Source organism: Labrus bergylta, chromosome 7 (genome assembly GCF_963930695.1).
Source record: "Labrus bergylta chromosome 7, fLabBer1.1, whole genome shotgun sequence".
Taxonomy (NCBI): Eukaryota; Metazoa; Chordata; class Actinopteri; order Labriformes; family Labridae; genus Labrus; species Labrus bergylta.
Window position 1 is genome coordinate 18,078,785 of NC_089201.1, and position 23,362 is coordinate 18,102,146.

Sequence of the window (23,362 nt, forward strand, 5' to 3'; positions counted from 1 at the left end):
CACCTCATATTTCCCCAGTGTTTCCAGACACAGACTATACGGGCTAACAAGGAAAATTTGCGAATCACTTTTGAGTTTCAATCGCCATCTAAGATCATATCAGGTAATAAAACAATACATCCCCTCATTCTATACTCACCACACAAGTGTGTGTGTGTGTGTGTGTGTGTGTGTTTTATACAAATGTAACTGTTGTTTTTTCTATAAACTTCTTACATTATATTTTATCCCTTTAACTTTCAGATACGTTTTCATTACATAGATGAGTGAATAGATGAGTTACAACCATATCACGTAATACCAACATCCAACATGAGTTTAGCACTACAATTTCTGGAGACTGAAAAACATATATTGGTCGGGACCCATTCAAGTTTCCCAGGGACCCACTCGAATAAACACCCCTGGGACCCTGGGACTCACTACATTGTAAAAACCTATATCAACATTACTGATGACTTCGATAAGATATCTTCTGATACCATCGTTTCTTTTTCCCTAGATGGATCATCTCCATTTAATGACATTATTTGGAAAGATAAGAGAAGCATTAGTTACAGATCATGCCCAACGTTAAGTATGCGGAACCTGAGAGCACATTTCTTATAAGTCCTGGTCAAAATCATTCAGATATTAATTAATACCCACATCACAAAAAAAAGTCAACACTTGACATTTGTCCCTTTTATTCCAAATGAAGTGAAGTCCATTTAAATGGGACAAAACAAATCAGCATGTATTCTACAAATCATACAACTTAGAAAGTCAAGCATCTTCCATTTATGTAACACATTATTTTCCAGCAACATCACATTCACGTGTGAACTGTCAGATAACACTGAGGAAGTACCAAGCAGCCAAGCGTAACGCAGCCCATTCACAACGTGCACTGTTCTTCTGAATGGAAGTTACATAATTGTGCTCTGCTAGACTGAGAGTTAATACTTGAACAAGTGTGTTGTGACTGTCTGCAATAAACACGAGCGGCAGACATGGAAGCCAGGACACAGAGAGACATCTTAGAAGAGAGTGAAGGAGCAATCCAAGGTTTTTTTATTTTAATCTTCCTCATGCCTCTATAAAGAAAACAACTGTCTTAACACCAGAGGAAATGTTGCTTCTCGAGTCTAACCCAAACATTAACCCTAACCCTCCCCCTTGCAATTTCCTCATTTTTACAAGTCAACTTAAACTGAAATAAAAGACAATCAGGATTTCTGTTTATAGACCATTGTGTTTGCCATACAGTATGGAGGGCTAAGATACATGTGGGACAGCATGGTGGTTCATCTTTCCATTCATTGACATGACTCAAATCAACCTGGAGAATGATGGAGATAAATGTACAAAAAGCAGATGTTTAGATTGAAAGTGTTGTGAAAATCGCGTACAAATAGGCTCATACGCCATGAAAGGTACAAATAGAGAGGACGAAATATTCTTCAATAGCTGCAAAATGCACCAAAGCAGCTATTAACCTCTTTAACCCAGCTGCTCACATGGGCGGACTGGTGATTGCGGCGAAGCCAAGCTTTGTTTTAATCCACAGAAACTGATGGAAAATATCACGTTCTGAATATGAAGGACAGGTACGCACAATGATGCCCAAGACATCTCGATATTTGGTATTTGACATAAAAATGGCACCATGGCTATGAGTCTTTACTCACTGTAAGTATGGTGTAGTATTATAAAGGCAGGGGCTCTTCAAGGAAATTGATGAAGAAAATGGTGAATATCCATAAGGGAGATTAGACTGAGTTGCATTGCCACACAAATACCTGCTAATCAGCTTCAGCACTTCAGCAGCTAATACCAAAAGGACTGCAAAGTACCTGTGGGAAACTCATTTGCTATTCAGGATAACCCCGCTGCTAATTGCTAATTGTTCCCCTGAAAGACAATGCGAGCTCAAGGCTAGCCCTGATCCCTCTCTCAGACTATGCTAGCTAACTAACCTTTCCCACGTTCCCACACATACCGGGCTCACAGCCACCGCAAAACACTTAAGCGTCTTTCACCAAGAGCATTACAATCTGAAACTTAACAAACGGTCAAACAATAATAAAAAGGTATTAGCACTCTGAATCTAACAATATGAAAACATTTTTTGGAGAACATAATCGCAGCTTTTTGGCATAAATCTGCATTCTTTTCAAGCCAAAGCTACATCTGATTAAGATTTTCTCACAAGATCAACAGGTTTCAATTAAGTCAAGAAACAAGGTGGCAATAAATATAAAGGCAAAACAATGTGTTTCACAGAAAGTGAAAAAAGAAACAATTACAGTTACAACAAGTCAAAGTGCAAATAGAGAAAAGAGTTATTTCTAAGACATACGTAGCTAATACCTTAATACAGTCAAGAGAAGTACAACAAGCACACCGCACACTAAAAGCTTAGACACAAACTGATGAGAAAAGAACAACTTTAAATCTGCTTTTAAGAATGTTCAGTGTTGTGGCCTATCTCAAGCCCTTAATGAAACACCTGCCTTGGACCTGTGCCCACACACAGCACCCACAACCTGATTTGTTTCAGGGTGCTTCTCACCAAGCGCTCATTGTTGCTAGGTTACAAAAAGTTACCTTCTGCTCCCATCTGATAATGACAGTTCTGTGTTTTTAAGATAGTTTGTGGTGCCTGAAAAAAAACATGAAAACAATTTAACTTTAAAGTTTTCAAAAGGTGTACACATCAATACACTTTAAGTATTAAAATAATACGTTTCACCAGATGGTTTTGTGTGGACATTTCAACATAAAAAAAGAGAATGTATCTATAGATGGTGCAATAGGCTGTTTGAGGCTTTACGATGCAGTAAAACTGTATTCAACATATGTGAAACGGAAATGGGAGGCAGGTTACAAGGGAAGTCTTAAGCAGATAAAGTAAAGAGATATAAAGAGATCAGATTAGATTTGGAAAAGGAAGAGGAAGTGAGTGGATACATCAAATAATAGAATCCTATTAAAGCCATCCATCAGGGCAGCTGTGGTCAGAGGTGGGGGATCCAGTTATCCCTCTCCAGGGAACAGTGAGATGAATGACTTCCTAACAGGTGGACTATGAGCTTAACAGGAGGGGGGGCTGGCTAAGAGAGGAGGTGAGGTTTAACCTGGGACTGAGCCAGTGTTGGGTTACAGCTGTACCTCCGGAGAGACCCTGACCCCGTGGCTTTCTCCACTCACAGGAAATGGATTTGCTTTCTGAAACCCTTTCCCACTAATCCCCCCATCACTGACACACATAAGGTGGTGCAGACACAAGTGTGAGGATTCACACACACTGTAGGAGTGTGCACAGAAGACAAATGTTTAATGAAATATAATGCTCAAGCACATTCTTGTGCAAAAAAAGATGAATTGGGGCGGTTGCACATAAAAAAGGTTTTCCACAAACAGATCAAACACAGATTAAGAGAAAATGAGCCACAGTTACTCCCTATTCCCTCAAGCAAACAAGAGACCAGCCTGACTTTCTCAACCCACCACCCAGCAGAAACTACCTAACTGTAATTAAAGTCCGACTCTTTCACTGCTCACCTCACCTGTCTCAAGGTAGATGTCTCTAAATTGTAGGAAAAAAGAAAACACAAACACATATTCTGGAAAATCAATCATTTGTTTTTCCAGGAGCCTGGATGAGCTGTACAGAAATAATCATGGCCAGCAACGGAGCCATGAGGCGTCTGATCTGCCTACGCGGTTCACCGGGCCACATCCTCTCTTCCTCCACTCGGGGAGAAAATAGCCTCAGTGAGCAACACTGCCAGATACTGAGGTAGTCTGTTATTTCCACAGATACACAGACACACTTGTGCTTTCATTATGTCGCTGTCACAGCAGTCGTCTGCCACAGGTAATTTTAAAAACAGAACATTTTGTCATTATGACTTCATGTGTTAGCCTGTCTGCACGTTTAAGACAATTTCAAGAATATAACAGACAATTTTCGACGGCCTATAATCTTTATTTAACGATCCAGTTAGAAAACAGCAGTCGGAACTAGGGCACCAAATGAGAATGGGAGTGAAATTCGAACATATTCTCAAAAAAACAGTTTCAATTCAGCTGATTTCTACCAACTTTTGATCCCAGTGGAACAAAAAAAACCATGCTTGTTGATAGCCCCAATATGTTTTTTTGTTGCATAAGCATCTGTACAAATACATTTTATCCTTTTGAACTAGGTCTCTTTTTAGGTACACTTAAGTGCCTGCTTAACCTCGCGAGTTGTCCTGTCTGTTTTAAGGACCCCTCTCTAATGTTTTCTTCCCTTCTAACCTGTGGTTTGTTCAGTTTTAAGGGACCCTAGGTGTCTCTTGTATTGTTCCTTTAAGTGTCTCTTCCGTTACTTTTACCCTGTGGTTAGTTCTTTTTAAAGGTGAACATCAGTGCCTGTTTTCTTCATCTCTTGTGTTGTTCTGTAGGTTGTGTGCTTCCTTTAGCCAATCTTCATTTCAGTCAAAGGTTAGGTCTACTGTTTGGTTCATATTAAGGTCTGTCTTTTCTAACGAATGTTTGGTTCTATTTAAAGGGGCCCTTTTTAATGTCTGTTGTCTTCCTTTACAACATGTGTTTAGCTCTGTTTAAAGGTACACTCCCCCCTTACCTAACCTGAGCAGTTGCTTTGCACTTTTAATATTGCTGAGGATAGATTTGCCTAAAAAGCAAGTCAAGAGCACAACATGCCTCATGCAGATACTAAAGGGTACCTTGTGTTTTTTTATGAGATGCTGCTGGTGAAAATAAAGCATCTGTATGACTCTGAGCATGACTTGGGAATGAAAAGAGAAAATGTTTTGCCAACAGGACAGTCGGTAAAAAAATTTACATGTCAATTTATTGTTACTCTTAAGAAAAATTCTGAAACCTCAGAACATGACGTAACATGTTTGTTTGTTTTGGTAAATGGACTTTAGCTTGTATAGTGCTTTACTAGTCTTCAGACTTCTCAAAGCGCTTTTAAACCGCAGGTCACACCTACCTGACCATCAGTATTAACTAATCCCATTCATACACATTTACATGCAGCGGACAAAGCAGTGGGAGCAACTTGGGGTAAAGTGTCTTGCAGCTGCAGGAGCTGGGGAATGAACCCCCGAACTTGACTCTGACATCTGATCCATAGCCGGCATTTTCAGAAAAAATGTCCCTTTCATTGGAACAACTGAACGGATGGTAGTGAGCTAAAGCTGTTTTATTTTATTACAAGAGTATATCGATGTAACAAACAAGTCATGGTTGTCTAAATTTGTTTATAAAGCAATATAATAATTTTGCAGACAAAGAAACACATGTTTTTATTATTTGCCAGTCCTCACTACCTTCTCTGGGGCTCAAATACCAGAGAAGCCTGAAACCTGGCATCGAGAGAACAGATTCTAAAAGCAAGCTTGGAATTATTAAATCACATGATCACACGGGGAAGGCTGGAGTACTCTCATAATCAAATCTTGCGTCTTTTTTCATCTTATCAGACTTCTATTTTCATCTCCCTTCCCAGCCTCATCCTATTTCTCCAGGAGGGAATAACAGCAAGCAGGGAAGTATATAAAACCCATCATCTATGCCTTTCAGGTGTCCCTGGTACCTGCAATAGACCTGCCTGGTTATTTTTAGCCTCCTGTCAGCACGTTCTTAGTAAAGGCCCCTGAGGACACTCGCTGTACCCTTGAGAGAGCACATTCAGAGCACTGGGGGTGGGCAGATATGAGGATGGTGGAGGTGACGTGAGACCAGGGAAGCCCTATGGGACTGAGGGTTTGCAGCTCTCAATTCATTGTTGTCTATAAGGAAAAAACAAGCTAACTCTACCACTGAGCCACACCCGCCCCTAAAGCTTGTAGATTTAGAATTAAAGGTCGGAGTGCAGAGGGCTCCAAAGAAACAAGTCGGGGTCAACCAGGCAAAAAGATTAGCTCAAATGAAAAGGGACAGAAAAAACTACATTATGCTTTCTTATCCCTGACATTACATGTAAATATGTACTACATCAACGTTTAATTAATTTGCACTTTACACAAAGGACCCCTAAAGTAACAGGGCATCTGAATAATGTACTACTTCTATTAGTCGTCTCTGTCCTTAAATTGCTCTTGTTGCTGTATCTCTTTAAAAAGAGAAAAAACAAGATCCCAATCTAGATCTTAGGGATACCATAATCATCCAGTCACATGCATCTACATGTCGCACATTCTGAAGAAGAAGGACTCTGATGTCCTTGAACACTATAAAATCAAAATTTTCAATGTTATTCTTGAGGTTCGTTTTTGACTTTGTCAAAAATAACTGTTTTTTTTTAGCTCTGTGATTGATTGGCGAACAGTCCAGGGTGTAACCCCGCCTCTCACCCAATGACAGCTGGGATCGGCTCCACCCCCTCGCGACCCTAAACAGGAAAAGGTGTGAAGATAATGGACGGATGCATGTCTCATTACTTCATGACTAGTTTTCATTAACCACTTAATGATTTTGTTTTTGAAAAGTTATTTTCACAGATAGAGCCCAACTGTTCTGTTCGTCCAACACAACACAATCCCAAAATATTTGATGACAGTTGTATAAAATGCACCAGGGCACAGAGGCACAAGATTGTTTTAGCGATTCAATTACACAACTGTTCATTTTTTATGGCATATGTTAGGGTTATTTAATAAAGAATGGACAAGAAGAGGTCGCTCATCAAAACATTTCAATGGGAAGAATAAATGAAGTCTGTTTTCCCAAGACTACAAAAACTCAAGTGAGAGGTGTCACAGGTAAAGATAACAGACCATGCAGAGGGAAAACAAAGTCCTTGAAAGCAAGCTTTCAATGCTGTTTGAGTGCAGATTTGCAGGTATAACGAATTTGTTGTGCTGTTGCAGCTGTTATGTCTCCTCCCACTTCTATTTTTCTCGCCCTGTTTCATGTGTCCTCATTGGCTTTCAGTCAGTCTTTGGCGTCATTGCTGGTTTAAATATTTTTCAAGCTATTGGATTTAGACTGATTCTGGACATGTTCCAACATCAAACCAGCCATATGTCTCTCAGGACACTGCAATTGTTTGGTGCATATCTCAGATCATGTGTTCAAAAGTTCAGACATTGCAACCACTCAAGTAACCAGCTGCTTCCTTTCAGTGAGTGTTGTGTAAGGTATGGATAAAAGACCAGAGGTACAGGAGGAGAGAGAAAGGGGCGGGACAAGAAGGTTGGGAGAGGTGAGGCAGGGGAGAGCATGGGAATCCAAAGAGAGAATCCTCTTGAATAAGTGATAAGGCTTGCCCTCCTCGTGCATTTTTGATGAGGAAGATCAAGTTTTTTGAACACTTGCATCCAGCGCCAAGAAGACTGGAGCAGCCTCAGGGAGTCTCGCAGCAGAACACAGTGTTACAGGACATTCACCGTGTCCTGAGACAGGTTTCCACTTAGACTCCGGTGTCACTGTGGTGATTGATTAGTCAGGAGGTGTCATGCAATATTTCAGTTACGCAAGATCCCATCAGATGCACTCAGGGTTTTCTGTCCATTAAAAAGAGGAGCTCATATAACAGATGTTCTTCTACTGAGAAAAAAAAAAAGATCTATTTTACTCGTCCAGGAGATTTAGAGCAACATGAGCCGTCTCTTCTTTGTACGACACCACAACATTTTGGTTTTGATGTTGAAGTTAAGGGTTTACTTTTCTTGCTGTCTTATTCTGAGTTTGGACTTGAGCTTTTCTAGTCATCTGACTACTCAAAGTGCTTTTAAACCGCATGCCACACCTATCCATTCACAACCGTTCACACACTGATGGCAGAGGCTGCTATGTAAAGTGACCATCAGTATAAACTTATCCCAATCATACACATGCATACGCAGTGGACGAAGCAGCGGGAGAAACTTGGGGTTAAGTGTCTTGCCGAAGGCCACATTGGACATGTAACTGCAGGAGCTGGGGATCGAACCCCCAACCTTCTACAGGCGACCAACTCTACCACTGAGCCACACCCGCCCCTAAAGCTTGTAGATTAAGAATTAAAGGTCGGAGTGCAGAGGGCTCCAAAAAAACAAGCCAGGGTCAACCAGGCAAAAAGATTAGCTCAAAGTTTCTTCAGTAGGTCAACTTTGCTATCCAACACTATCTGGCAACACATTGCCCTGCTCGATCAAATACTTGGAAGTGCACATATATATATATATATATATACAATATTTTGTAGATTATCAATTCCTACAGCTTGTTAACGAATTGTTCAAGGGGCAAAAATACAAGATGCAGCCTTGAGTCTAAGACCAGGTATATTTAAAGGAAGTATTAGTTTGTTGTTCACTGTTCACCAGGTCCAGAACGGGAGGAGAAACATCTGCAGAGGTTTTATCTTTTCAACAACATCAGAGCCTGTAATTAAACTGGTGAACACACTGAAGACACAATAGAAAGAGCTTTGTGAAACGCCAGGAGGAGAGGGTGGGGGGACGACATGCAGCAAAGGGTCGAGGCCGGACCCGGAACCCACAACGAGGACCGCAGCTGAACCACCAGGCTATCCCGCAGCCCCCAGCTGTCACATTTTTCAACTATTGGCCATTTAAGTATTTATTTTTTATGAAGGGCCGTTGCCGACTGGCAAAATAAGAAATGACAATAAGCTAACAGGCTACAAAGTAGGTAGTAAAGTAGTATCCCCAAATCCAGGTGTGAAAAACTTGTTGCATCATTCCCAAGAAGACTCAAGGCTGTACTAGCTCAAAAGGGTGCTTCTACTCAATACTGAGCAAAGGGTCTGAATACTTAGGACCATGTGATATTTCAGTTTTTCTTTTTTAATAAATTTGCAAAAATTTCTACATTTCTGTTTTTTTTCTGTCAAGATGGGGTGCTGAGTGTACATTAATGAGAACTAAAATGAACTTTTTGGATTTTAGCAAATGGCTGCAATGAAACAAAGAGTGAAAAATGTAAAGGGGTCTGAATACTTTCCGTACCCACTGTAAACTTGATTCTCAGTGTCACTGTGACGATTTGAGTTGAAAACACCACCAGCAGCAGGCTCAAATGAATGTAGTTAATTCCATACAAGGTGTACAAATGTTCTGTTTGGCTGTATGTTTTGTTATAATATGAGTTCTGCATAAGTTAGAAATGTGTAGTCTAGCAGTGAATGGGAAACTACAGCATGAATGAACCAGTCTGGCTGTGCTTCCACTGAGTGTGTCTGCCTGAGTTTAACAGTGTACGTTTGTGTGTGTGTGTGTGTGTGTGTGTGTGTGTGTGTGTGTGTGAGGGTGTTATGCAGCCTCTGGGAGCCCTTGTCCTGGTGGAAAGTGAATCCCTCCCCTCCACCCCGAAGCTGTTACTATCTTTAGCTCGTTTCCGTCGTGTCTTGTCACTTGTGTTCTCCTCTACAGCACTTAAATCTGGTATCTAAACCTCCGGGCCATCCAATATCCTGTACTTCCCCTGAACAGGAAGCTTGAGAGGACTGGGGGGTGGGGGGGGGGGGGGGGGGGGGGGGGGGGGCAATCCATTTAAGTACACACTGCAACTCCACAAACATGCATAGCCCTGTTTATTGATGCACCTGAGTAGTCAATATGAACGATGGAAGAACAGAAAACTTCACATGATACAAATAATGCTCTCCTCCACACACAGTGCAAGGACAAATAACACACACACACACACACACACACACACACACACACACACACACACACACACACACACACACACACACACACACACACACACACACACACACACACACACACACACACACACACACACACACACACACACACACACACACACACACACACACACACACACACACACACACACACACACACACACACACACACACACACACACACACACACACACACACACACACGACAGGAGGCTTGTAAGTAGAGGACACCTTGTCTGGTCAAACTGGCGTCACAGCTAACGTCTGCAGGGACACGAGAGATGGAGCAAGAAACCAAACCTAACCTTCTGCTATCCAATCACATACACACACACACACGCACACGCACTGCAAAGGCTGGGTGCTGTTTTTTTATCAGCAGTATTACTGAAAACATTTAGCCTCAACTCTTTATTCATGGACTTACCAATTTGGACATTTCAGTCCTTACAAAGATAGGCACACCATGAAACACAAAAACACACACACATTATAACGCTCGGCTGTCTGCTGTGGCCTCATTTCACGCTTGCCATTCTTCATGTGTTTCACAGCTGACTTGACGTCTGTTCAGTGCGATGGCTTTGACACTGTGCCTGCCTTCGCCTACTCTCTGCTGCCACTCATCTACAGGACAGTCTGAATCAGCACGCAGACTGCAATACATTTTTAAGAGACGACCAGTTGCACAAATTAACAGTGTGTGTAAGAAAGAAACCACGGCTCACTTTATGAGTTTTCAAGAAGCACACAACATGCTTCTTTGTCTAAGAAACAATTTCCACCACTTTTCAGGTTATTTCAAAATGCTGAGTCATATTGCTGAATGTGTTCCTGAAGACACATTCTTCATATCACAAATGTACAAACTGAAAATTAAAAATTACAATTGTCTACCTACTTCTATTTGAAAGAAAAGATGACTTCTAAAACTTAGCCAGGTCTCATTAGACTGCCTGCACCCACTAAGCCCATCAATTTGTGACAGATAAACAGCAGTTCTGAACCAATTTTAGATGTACAATTTCATTTTCATTTCAAATCTCTTGTTGACTTGTGATGTTTGCGTTGGCTTTTGAATGACTTTTGTTTTATTTGCTTTAAAAGCCGTATTCAGACTGAAGTTTCGAGCCACAATATTAACATCACTGTGATAATTTGCCTTCAATCTGAATGTCCCAGAGGCGTAATGGGGGGGGGGGACGAAGTGATCCCACCTCTGTACCGTCTTCAGAGGTAGTAACAGAGACATTACAGTGGCTAGACGGTTTCAGCGGGGGTAACCAGTGCTATGTGTGTGTGAACATGTGTGACTGTGTGTTTATGTGGAGCTCCCCATGTCGTGCTTCTGCAAGCCATAACGCAATGTGAATGTACAGACTGGGACACCAATTTAACGCCGTCACAGAATCAATATGAACGTACAAAGACGTGATGATGACTGAGCTCAGTTACAGTACTGAAGAAAAAGCAGTCTGAAAAGGGCCACAGCTTTCTACCTCACCCTCAGACAATCTTTTATCTTTTATCTATCAGCGTGTACAGACATACGTTTGTCTCTGTGAAGCCTCACACGCAATGTGTAATGATGGATACGGAATGGTGGGGAAACGACGTTCAACCGGCATCACCTCGGAGGCTGAAAAGCACTAAGTGTGTGTGCATGCCTGAGTGTGTGTGTATGTGAAGCTCCCGCTGTATTCTCACACACAGTGCCCAATTTTGGCTACCTCAACGCCGTAATGCAATGTGAAATCACACAGTTGAACACCTATATTACGTCGATGTTTCGGAACAAAGAAGTAATGATGGTGGAGCTTCGTTATGGCGCTCTTGTGTGGCTCATGTGTTTTGTTCTATGTTTATTTGTCTAGAAAATTCACTAAACTAAGTTAAAATTTAAGATCATTTTTATTTGATTCTGTCCAGAGGCCTCTCAACTTGACATCCCTATAATTGAATTTTGGGAACATGTCAAAAATTAGACTCAAGTTGTGTCGGACAAAAACCAAAAAGAGTCATTTCAAATTGCTTTCATTGAAAAAATGAAAAGTGATATTTTTAGATGAATCTGCTTTCCAGAGTAGATCATAAAAAGAGTATAAAAGGTTGCAGTGCTCAAGGACACGCACACAAAGCAGTTATACTTGTTGCTGTTTGTTTTTTCAGATACGTCACATTATGGCTTCTGGCATGTCAGTCAAAGCTCTGTCATGTCAATGGAGAGTAAGGGCACCACCCTGGGCCTCTGGGTGCTCTGTAATGACATAGAGTTTGCTGATAGCTCTCCATTCAGAAGCACTGAGCCCTGCCAGTGACGCTAGCTCACTGCAGAGCTGAATGGTTAATGTAGAGAGAGAGAGAGAGAGAGAGAGAGAGAGAGAGAGAGAGAGAGAGAGAGAGAGGGAGAGAGAGGAAGAGGGAGAAAGACAGGGTAAAGAGAGAGAGAGAGAGAGATAGAGAGAGAGAGAGGGAGAAAGAGAGGGAGAGAGAAAGAGAGGGTAAGAGAGGGAGAGAGAGAGAGAGATCAAAAGGACAAAGCTACAGCTGATGCCACATCAATGTCATTGTGTCAATACTGACATCAACTCCATACCAATTCAAACTTTACCTTGCACAGGACAGCATGTGCACAGGTCTGTCAGCATGTGCTGCATTTAGTGCCAGTGAAGCAAATCAAAAGAAAAGTAAAATAATGTAAAAGTGATAACAGGAGAGGGCAGTAAATTAGGTACACAAAGGTCACCAGTGGGAGCAGGAACTCACTGTGAGTGCAGGAACTACCCCACATCAAGCCACCCACGTCCTCCCTCGGGCCATTCGCATCTCCTGTCCCTTCCCTCTTTCAGTTTCCGCCCACACTCGGACCCATTAAGGCAATGGGGGGGGGGGGGGGGGGGGGGAACACGGATGCAGGGGCGGAAGGGGAAAGCTCTTAGAGGACATCATCAATGATGGAAGAAAGAGGAGGTAAGAAAGAAAGAAAAGACTGGAGGGAAGGAGGAGAGAGAGGAGAGTTCCTCAGTGATGACAACAGGAGCTGACAGGAGGAGTAGCACTGGGTGGGGGGGGGGAGGAGGGGGGGCTCCACGCTCTGGGCCGAGCTAAACAGGGATGACTCTCACACGCACATTCACACTCCAAAGCTCAGTGACTCATGTATGCATATAAAAACAGACTCCGAGTACATTCAAACACACACATAGGTTGGCACGTTTGCCGAGATGCACACACGTGCAGGCTCATTCACTCATTCACTCAACGTATAGACTCTCAGAGGCTACGGCAAGCTACAGGGGGCACTCGTGAGAGATGGATGTGCGATGAATGAAATCAGTAGCTCCGTGTGTTGCATTGTGAATTCTAGTGCATTTCATTTATCTAAAGCACCAACAGTGAGTGGGCATGTATGAGCCCGGCATTCATGCTGCTATTTTTGGCTCAGCTAAAAATAATGTTCATGTATTAAATGTTTGTGACACCATGGTGCAGAGAGTTAGTCAGTGAGTTAAACAGGCAGGCACAGTTCCAGCTAGTCTATTATTAGAGCTGCGGCTGCTGCTGCTGCTGCTGCTGCTGCTGCTGTGGCGGCTGCTCCCCGGTTGGGGCCCCCCTCGAGGAGCAGTGCATCGGCACGTGGATTCCTGCTCCCCCCACCCATCTCTCTGATCTCTCTCTCTCTCTCTCTCTCTCTCTCTCTCAGATCTCTCAGGGGTCTTTCCATTCAGGCATGCTTGGCTGATTCATGTCGGGAGTGAAGAGGAGCTCCTCCAAAAAAAGAAGAGGGGAAACAGAGGACGGTGCAGAGAGGATGAGAGAGAGAGAGAGAGAGATAGAGACACATCTGAGAGAGACCCTGCTGTGTCTGCCACGCAGTGTGAAAAAAAAAAAACAGTTTCTAGATAAATGGGATTTGCAACAAGGAAATCAGAAAGTGAATCCAATAGCACTCAAATATTTTGCACTAATGTGTCTGAGCTTTTTTATCTTTCTTCATCTTGTAAGGCAATGACTTAACATTACATCGTTTCACAGCTAAGAAAGTAACCTCTGTCCTTTCCAGAAGGTTGAGGCTGCACATTTTCCTAAAATAATCACATTCAACTTTGGTTTAACGACATTCATTTAACCCACGTGCAATTGTTCAGGAGCTGTGCATGGGTTCAGTTATCAATGCACTGTATGAATCAAGTAAAATAAATTAAAATGCAAATGTAAAAATAATCCAAAAGTCCATTTAAAGACATTCCTTTGTTTGAAATGTTACCGGAGATGATCTTTTAACAGTACATCCAGCCATTGCATAGTCAAAGTGAGTTCAAATAACTTCCCTTCCTCTGCCCATTCATCCACTTACTTTCATGTTAACAACAGAATGTTTCTGGTTATGAATGGCTTCTGCGCAGGCCTGTGTTTACTGGAAGTCCTGAACCAAAACGACTTATCTGACTTGGCCATCCTGATTCTAAATGACTTCCACTTGGCTTGGTCCATTCATGACTTTTCCTCCCACACAGCAGCCAAAGGCACAGAAGGAGACACTAAGAGAAATAGTGCAGCGCGCTAGAGGAACATAACTTCAGCTGTAATTTCCTAAAAACTGTTCCTTCAATTGTTTTCTTGGCTGGTTAATGGAAGGGGGGGAAGGTATTGAAAGTGAATTCTTTTGTATCTAGGAATTTTTATTTTCCAACAGCATAACAAGAAAGAGAGTAAATGAATGGGAATGTTTTTGCTTATCCGTCCCTCAACTCTGAAAAGAACACAAAAACCTCTTCACAACTTTCATTGTAATTTAAAAAGAAAAGTCACAGCCCAAAAAAACACTGTTCATCATTTCACTTTAGGAATTAGAAAAGGAAAAAAAAAAACATGCCTCAATAGTGCTCAACAATAAACATCAACGAGCTGGAGCACGTTCACATGTGCATGCTGAGGGTTTGGACATTAAATATTAGTTACCACTGAATGCTCCTTTAAATATTTGATTTGCAATGATGCACTAATAACATAGATATGACCGATGACTTTCTCTGCACCTGACTGAACTTCTTTATGTTATTAATTGTGTGACGACCTCTGACTGTCAGTGCTCCTCCTGTTGCCTTGGGTCTCTCCCCCAAGGTTTCCCCCATTCAGGTTGCTTCCAGGTAAATAGGGACAAAGGCAGGTAATTGGATTTTATGCGCCTGGGCACACTGGGCCTGGTTAATTAAGCTCTCTCTCTCTCTCTCTCTCTCTCTCACTTGTCATCATCAACTTTGGTTTGTTGTCTTTGTTTTGCCATTGCAATCAACACTGATTTACAGACTGCATATCATTTCATAAGGATATTTTTGCCTTAGTTTTCAATCAATAATTGTTTAAATAAACTGTGTGGTCTCCCTGTTTGTCCAGCTCACTGAACATGGGTTGTGACAATTGAGCGATGTAAATATAATCCATTGTTATGATTGTTTTATGGTGTATGGTTTGTTGTGTTACTGATGCTGGCTAAGTTAATGCCTAATGCACAACTGGAGGAACATCAACACGGTTATGTGTCAATATGGATAAGGGACCTGAGTTGAGAGTACATGTAAATTAATTTTGTCTTCAGAGAGCTTGATTCTTGTGACCCTCAGAGATACCACAGATGTTCTGTCATTCTACTTTTCAACAGTAGGGGGCACCTTCCTACATGAACTACTTTGAAAGAATCCTATTTAAAGATGAGACATGCTGCTAAACCCAACTCTTACTGCGCTTAGTAGCCACACTTTGGATCTGCAGCATGTTAATGTTGTTGTAAGAAATGCCTTTTAATGGATTCAGATGATGCATGATGAGACATTTTGTTGGATGCAATGATAGAAACAAAAATGTCTTGCATATTGACATAGTTTTTCTAATGCTCAGTAAACCCGTGCATCAAGATCCACCTACATAAATCTCATGTTTCTCCACGTTTATCCAGGATCAGCGTTTGTGGAGTAAGCGGATAGCACTAATTCACATCCAGGATTTCACCTTGCAACACATCGTGAACTTGGCTGCTAATCAAGTTCAAGGCCAGGTCACTGCCCTGCAGCCCCACATGGGTTCTGCTGAGCCACAATAACAAACTACAGAGAGAAATGATCTAGTAAATTCAACGTGGCATTCACATGGTTGAGGGGAAGAAATGCAAACAGCAGCTGAAAAAGTTGGTCTTTTATGGTAAAGTGTATATTTGCCTGCTGCTCTGACACAGACTCTCAGTGGCTGGCTGTGGTTGTTGTTTGGCAGTACTGACAAAAGTATTTACCTAACGTAATACACACCCAGCCTTTTGTAAGTTTTTAAATGATTGTTAATAAAGAGTTTAGCAAATTCCATGATGGACTTTGTTTTTTACCCACCATGAGTTGGAAAAATTTCAGATTCCCTCAAGTGGCCTTTTTTTGGTCGTTAGAATGCCACTACGAAAGAGTTAATAAACTGTTGTTCAGCTTTCAACATCTCAAAGTCACAATTTCTTGTAACTTATAGTACACTTTATGACTGTAATCTCTGCAGTGATATGACGCTCTGCAGCACTGACGTGTAGAGTATGAAGATATGAGTATTGTGTGCGTCTTTCTGAACATGATGCTAAAGGAAGGATTTACAAGAATAAACACAGATTTTAGAAAGAAGACAGAAAGCAGAGTGTTGCTTTCTGTCGGCATTGATGTTTCTGAAGTGAATGAGCTGTTGTCCTGTGACGCATGTGCATTTAGTGAAGCATGATGGGAAATGTTTCGAGCAGTCTGCACTGCCACCTGGTGGTCATTGGAACACATTGGTATTCCTGTTCATGCGCTCCAGTAGGAACAGGTGTTTGAATGGATGTAATGGATGATGCAGGCTCCTTTTATAAATGTGTTTTGGATTTAAAAGTGGCTTTTGAATCTTTTTAACAAGTTTGTTTTCTGCTTGTTTATTTTTGTCTTGACATTGAGTTTACTTTTGTATGAAATGGGCTATACAAATAAAACTGAATTGAATTAACTGAATCCATGTCAATATATTACACACTGACTGCTTATATCGTATTTCAGGGATGAATTTCCAGTGACTCCCTATATCTTGCTTTCCACCGCATTACTCTCCTATGTAACTGTGCTTGTAAACATCTGTGTGCTGCTATCATTGTACAACAGTTTCTACATTGTCTGTCTTTGCATCAAGTATCACTATCTCTCGAGGAGGCTGTTTTCCCATGGCAGTGTAGAGAGTTCAGTTCAGCAACATGATTACGTGCATAACCTTAGTTTGATCTCACTTTCTTGTAGAAATGTGACTGTAGATATAATAGGCCATCTTACCTTGGCGCTGTGAGCAGCTCGGCCCAACTCTATGACCTGAGGATCAGTGGACTGTGTGTCTGCCACCGTTTGACTGATCTGTGGAGAGAAGAGAAAGTAAGAAGGTTTACATAAGATAACACTTTATTATCCATTTGCACAGAATTTTGTCTCGGATCACAATCAAATCACAACACACTCAAAACGCCGTGCATAAAAACAGCATATGTTACATTTAAAATCACAGCAACCAGATATATCTTGAGAGTGCAGTGATGGCATGTAAACAGGGTCATTGTAAACTAAGCAAGAGGTAATGATGTTTTCTCAGGCAGTCAAATATTGTCAAGCCATTTTGAAAAGCGACCGCTAGTGAGCCTGAAGTGATTGACACGGTTTTCATTCATGGACTTGGGAAGTTTCTCTTTCTTCCAGTTAGTTTTTAAGGCCCAGTAGATAATGTTGTTGAAGAATTCACCACTGGCAGACCTGAATGGCTCTGGGCTGCTGGCGGTGAAGGTGGGGTCCTCTGGGGTGGATGTCAGTCAGGTGTGGCGGGGGATCCGGGGTGGACCTCCGGCTGTGCTGCTGCAGGACGTCCTGGTAAGATTTGGCGTCGAAATTTGTCCTCCACATCAGCACCTAGGGGGGATTGAGGGACCAGAAAAACTTCGGTGACCCATATTTCTCAGATTCTCTTCCATTCAACGTCAAAGTAAAACCTCTGAATATAAACGTTATTGAGTCATGAAACACCAACCTTACAATCAGCTCCCCCCGAGGCAAACAGATCTCCAGCCCTGGAAAAGGCAACTGTGATTACAGCACCCTGAAAAACAAAATCAACATTATCAGAGAAGTTAAAACTCACCCTGACAAAAAGCATAAAGGTCTAATTGGAACTAAAACTGGAACTTGAATTAAGCTCTTCAGATTGACAATTATATCTGATACTGTGTGATGATGTTTGCTGTGCTGCTGTATGACCTTGTGTCCATGCAGGGTGTAGATGAGGCGCCCTTCCAGCAGGTCCAGGATCTTTACAGTGCTGTCAGTGGAGCCACTGATCAGGTAGTTGTTGGACGGGTGGAAGGAAAAGCTGTTGATTCCTGCACTGTGGACTGATACAAGGTAGAAGAGGAAGTCAGAGACTGAAACAGAAATAGTTAAATATCTACATAGTTTGAACATCATGCTGGAGAACACTTGGGTTTATTCTACAGCTGGAAACTGTGACTACATGGACAGTGTTGTATATTATAAAGACATCTCTAATTAATTTGTTTTGTAATCACAGCTCTGATGTGTTGAGATACCTTGATAATGCTGGATGAGCTTGTTTGTCCGTAGATCCCAGATCTTTAGTGAGCTGTCAGCTCCTGAGGATGCTAGGCAGGTGCCACTTGGGTTGAAATCAACGAACGTTGCTGATCTGGAATAACAAGCGTCACTCAGTGAGCTGCTTCAGTTTCAAAGTCTTGTGTGTACTGTATTATACAGCTAAACCATCTATGAAAAATATGAAGCTATTTAGTTTTACATCAGACTTGTAAAGCATTTTGAAGAACTCTAACTATCTTAAGTGATATTTCAAATTATAGTCTAAAATCAAAATCTATATTTTCCTTCTCCTGGAATCCTGTTTTCAGGGGCGTGTCCAGACTTTTTTCAACTGGGGCGGCCCACCTGGAGCACTGACTTATGCAGGGGTGGCATAATGTTTGTGGGCACATGAACCCAAATGAATTTAATTATTTACTCCTTCTATCCTCACAATTTGATATGTAAGTAACGTATAAACCTAAATAGCTCAAATCTTTAGGGACTCAAAAACAAAGTTGTATGAGCAAAGTCAAAATTGTATTGATTACCCCAAAAATTGTGTGCTAACTCTTGTACTCTGTCCAACTTGCAAAATTACATTTATTGGCAAGTACCGGTAAGTAAGTCCATTACAAGTAAGACAGCGTGCATGGAAAGTATTTGTTTACAATGAAAGCACCATTAGCCTGTTGGAAACAGCCAGAATAGTGGATTTGTAGTCCCGCCTCTGATTTGGCAAATAGCCACTCATAGATTTTGATTTTGAGGTGGCCAATCTAATTTTAAAGGGGGGCCCATGCGACCCCTCTGGACACGCCCCTGCCTGTTTTGAAATGTACTGGTTCTTGTGTGAACGTACTCGTGAGCAAAAACAAACACGTTATATAATCTCAACCCCAATGACCTATTATCACCATCTAATGACCAAACATACACAATTATACACACACTAAATTGACTCCTACAGGGGAAAAAGATGAGAAGGTACCCTACATACAATTACAGCAAAAAAGACTATTTGATATGGTGACTGAAACAGAATTAAAGTCCCATAGCTATACCTGAAAAAGAAGCCAAAAGTTAAGAAGAGTTCAAAGTTTGAGCTAAGAAAAAGAGAGATACAATAAAACTGTTTTTTTTCAAACCTACTCTCCATAGTCAGTGAAACAGTTGATGCAGTGTTTGGTTGACGTGTCCCACAGTCTGACGGTGCGGTCGTCTCCACACGAAGCTATCAGCCGTCCATCTGGAGAAAACCTTCATCAAGAAAAGACAACACATGATTATCATACAAAGTGAGGGAACATCAACTTCTTAGTAATCTTCTGTTTAACACTCCTAATGTTATAAACTTCACCAGCTATTTTACTTTCTTTTCACATTTCAAACACACCGATAATGATTAGAGTGCCAAATATTTTGAAATAGTTCAGATAAAAATCTGTATCCAGAATCGGTGATATCCAGAAGGTGCTCTTTATCTCCTTAGTTTATGATACTAAAAAACTTGTAGCAGGGCCTCACAGCTGAGCAGGAAGTGGTCACCACTACACTATGTATGAGAATGTTAAGTAATACTGTATGTCGAGGAAAGCCTTCTTCTGAGCACCTAATAAAAATCTCCATGTTTGAAGATTACAATTTGATCAAAATGAAAAGGGTATTTCTAAAGGAGCAATATGTAACGCTGACACATAGTGGTTAAAATGGTTATTGCAGTCCAAATTCAAAACATTGGAGAGAGCTGTCTCTCCCTGCCCCCTCCATCTTAGAGTCGACGTGCACACACCTTGCCAAGTCAAGTCAAGCTTCAGTGTTTAGCCAGCTCTGCATCGTTCTTTTCTGCGTTAACCTCGCTCCATTTTTCAAGAGCATCTCATTTTATCCATGTGTTTGGTTATGGAGCTTATTAGAAACAGGCAGAGGCTTTTTATATCGGGCAGTTATATCTGAACCAGTTCACTCGCCCGCTTCCATCGCTGCAACACCTGTTGGTTTGCCAAGATAACTAGTCTCATATCTGGCAAACCAAGGGGCGTCCAAAAAGGCCTTTCAGGCTGACTTAAATCTGCCTACCTTCTCTGGTTAAAACAAAAAAACAGACCATTCAGGACCAGAATCTAAACTTAGGAGGAGGACATACTGGCTGCTGCTTTGTTGTCAGAGACGCTTGTATTTCAACATAGCATGTTTCCTTAATGTCTGATGATGAAATATGTCATTTTATGATTTAATTCAGTAGAAATCTTACATATTGCTCCTTTAAGTTTAAAAAAATCCTAATAATACGTTTATTTTTCTACTCTAAAACCAGTATTGGTCTTAAATTTTAAATTTTATATGTGTCAGGCTCTATTTAAAAAAAAAAATAGTCTTGAGGTGAATTTTTGTTGTATATGCAAGGATAAGTATTTGACAAAAAACTTGTACTAAAGCAACTTTTTAGACAACCTGTTCAACACACTCACACACAAACACACGTCAGCATTAGAAGATGGAGAGGGTACCTGGCACAGCGCACCCAGTTGGTGTGCTGGCTGAGAGAGTAGACAAAGCACTGTCGCTCAACGCTCCACACTTTCACAGACTTGTCGTCAGATGCTGTCACCAGTCTGTGGCCATCGTGGGAGAAGGCAACACTTCTTACAGGAGCTGTGTGAGCTTTGAACACAGTTGACTCTCCTTTCCTATGAGACGCAGACACATCAGAAAGGGGGAAAAAAACAGATTAAATACCAAGCCTCAAAAAGTCCCACATAGCATGCAAAGTGGTAATGGTAACTTGGGCCTACATGGAGGGAGTCCACAGTCGGACTGTTCTGTCCTTGGAGGAAGTGGCCACAAGGTTACCAAAGGGGGAGAACTGCACAGAAGTGACAGCATCTTGGTGGCCAACAAAGCGGAAAGCCCTCCCCTTTGGAGCCAGATTCCAGATCATCAGATTCTTATCCGCTGACCCAGAGGCTATAGGAAGAAAAAAGAAAGATGAGTGGAGAAAAATGTTGTCAAGAATTACACAATGGATATAATTACTGATATTCAAAGAGGCCATGACATTGAATAAAATGATCTCAGTAAGGCTAAACTGAAACAGTTGTTGATGAAGTCTCTGTTAATTAGGGATTCATGTTATTGGAATTTGGCCAGTACAGTATTTGAATATTTTCTAAATCATTTTGGCAAACTGACATGTATACAACAACTTTTTTCCCTTAACTACATACTGTAGACCATCAAGTCTCTTTTGTTGCAGAATTGACATGTAGTTATGACCACTCTTAATATACAGGCCTACAAACACACACAGACAGACTGTTCACTGAGACAGAAAATTCTTGGAAAACTCCTATTTGTATGTTTACAAATAGGAGTTTTTACAAGAAGTGGAAGTGTGAAAGCCCTAGGAGAGAGCCCCACCACTGTGAAAGAAACCAACATGATCATTCTAGGAAAAAAAAAGTTTCCCTCTATGTACAGAATGTCCAGCATGTGATCATTTTCTAAAGGTGCACAGTCTCTACATAAGATCTAACGTATCTACGGTATCATACCGGACACAATGGCTGTGATTGTCCCTACTACACAATTGTGCACCAATTAAGTTGTTTTATGGTATAGGAAGTACGCAAATACATGATTTAACACTGAAATCAGTATTCCAAAATGTGTGGGAATCAACAGCATAATGTGTGACTGTGAATGAATACAGGAATACATCTGAGTAGCATCTTACCCAGTTGTTTGCGGTTTGGGTTGAAGTCTGTGCAGGTGACAGCATCTTTATGCCCTTTGAAGTGTCGCTCCAGGGTTGGGTCGTCCTGCAATCACAGTGCAGAGTGAATCAGTGAAACTACCTACTTCATCTGCATATTCTTCATTTAACAATCAGATTGGGGAAAAAAACAAAAAAAGTAAGGGAATATCGACATTTCAATGTAAAGCATAAAAAAAAGGTGCTTACAAGACTTTAGGTCTGTTTGATGAAAACTGTTGTGTTTGTAATATTGGAGGGCTGTGCATGATAGCCCCAAATGGTACACAACCCGTCTGAGGACAAGAAACAGGGCGGAAGAACTTAATTTCCCAACAAATGAGGCTTCAATGTTGCAAGGACCCTGAAAGTATTTAACACCTCCCAATCAGAAAATCCAATTAGTTGTGCTGCAGCTCGCAAACTCGCCGACTCAGCTGCTTTAAGTACCAGTACACGTTGTCAAGCTACACACACTCTTGTTTAAAAAGTTCATTTAAGTACTAAAATAAATATGCACTTACCAAAACAGACGCCATTTGTCAGAAAAAAAACAAATGTTGTTAAAAGGAAAGTCGAGCCCCCCCGCTGCTTTGTAATGTTACTTCCATGTCTGTCAAACAAGTTCGCCTTCAGCAACTGACTCAGACCAAATCTATCGATCTCAGATCATACGAGTTCCGGTCGACAGTCTTCTAGCAGCCTACTTTTAATCGTGTGGAAGTTCATTGAGAGCAAATGTGTTAAATTGCATAAGGAGTCGAATAACATCCACTGTTTCTACAGCTACACAACTATCTACCTGTGGCTACATTTTGTTTGGCAAACGAAAAGACAGCCTGTGCCGCATTCAGGAGCAATATGAAAACGAGTGAACGAGAGAATCCAAGACGAAAATTCAAATCACAACTTGAAGATAGCATTCGTAACAAGATGTAAATTCATATGGCAACCTAACAGTACATTCGTCGAGAGTTGATCAAGGCATTTCTACATCAATGCGGCATATTTATTCGAAAGGAGCTGCCATATAGTCAACTGTAGCCTTTAAACAAGTAAACACGTATAAAAGAATGGAAATTAAACAGACATATAGTATCGGATACCCATCAAGGTTAGAATAAGTGGACATTTCGACGGAGCCGTCAACGAGTAGGTACTATCATTTAATATACCTTGTATTGCTATTGCCCCCAAAAAACGTATTTCTTCCTCTGAGACTTGAACGCGGCACGTCATTAAGGTGGAGCGTCTACCGCTGCTAAGCAACTAGCCAGCCATATCATACGAAACTGCGCTGAGGGAGCGGTGACCCAGTAT

General features: G+C 41.4%; 1 protein-coding gene across 2 annotated transcripts in view; it reads right to left on the minus strand.

The window, feature by feature from the left end:
• Positions 1-22,882, minus strand: part of poc1b (POC1 centriolar protein B) — a 49,631-nt gene extending 26,749 nt beyond the window's left edge. For both annotated transcript variants that reach the window (XM_020637210.3, XM_065956959.1), the window contains exons 1-10: positions 22,567-22,882; positions 22,025-22,109; positions 21,084-21,255; positions 20,799-20,978; positions 19,441-19,548; positions 18,285-18,400; positions 17,956-18,089; positions 17,729-17,797; positions 17,458-17,610; positions 16,990-17,067 (exon numbers count right to left, since the gene is read on the minus strand). In XM_020637210.3, coding sequence (XP_020492866.1) covers positions 16,990-17,067; positions 17,458-17,610; positions 17,729-17,797; positions 17,956-18,089; positions 18,285-18,400; positions 19,441-19,548; positions 20,799-20,978; positions 21,084-21,255; positions 22,025-22,109; positions 22,567-22,581 — 1,110 coding nt within the window. In that variant the 5' untranslated portion in view covers positions 22,582-22,882. The remainder of the gene's footprint in view (positions 1-16,989; positions 17,068-17,457; positions 17,611-17,728; positions 17,798-17,955; positions 18,090-18,284; positions 18,401-19,440; positions 19,549-20,798; positions 20,979-21,083; positions 21,256-22,024; positions 22,110-22,566) is intronic.
• Between the last annotated feature and the right edge of the window lie 480 nt (positions 22,883-23,362).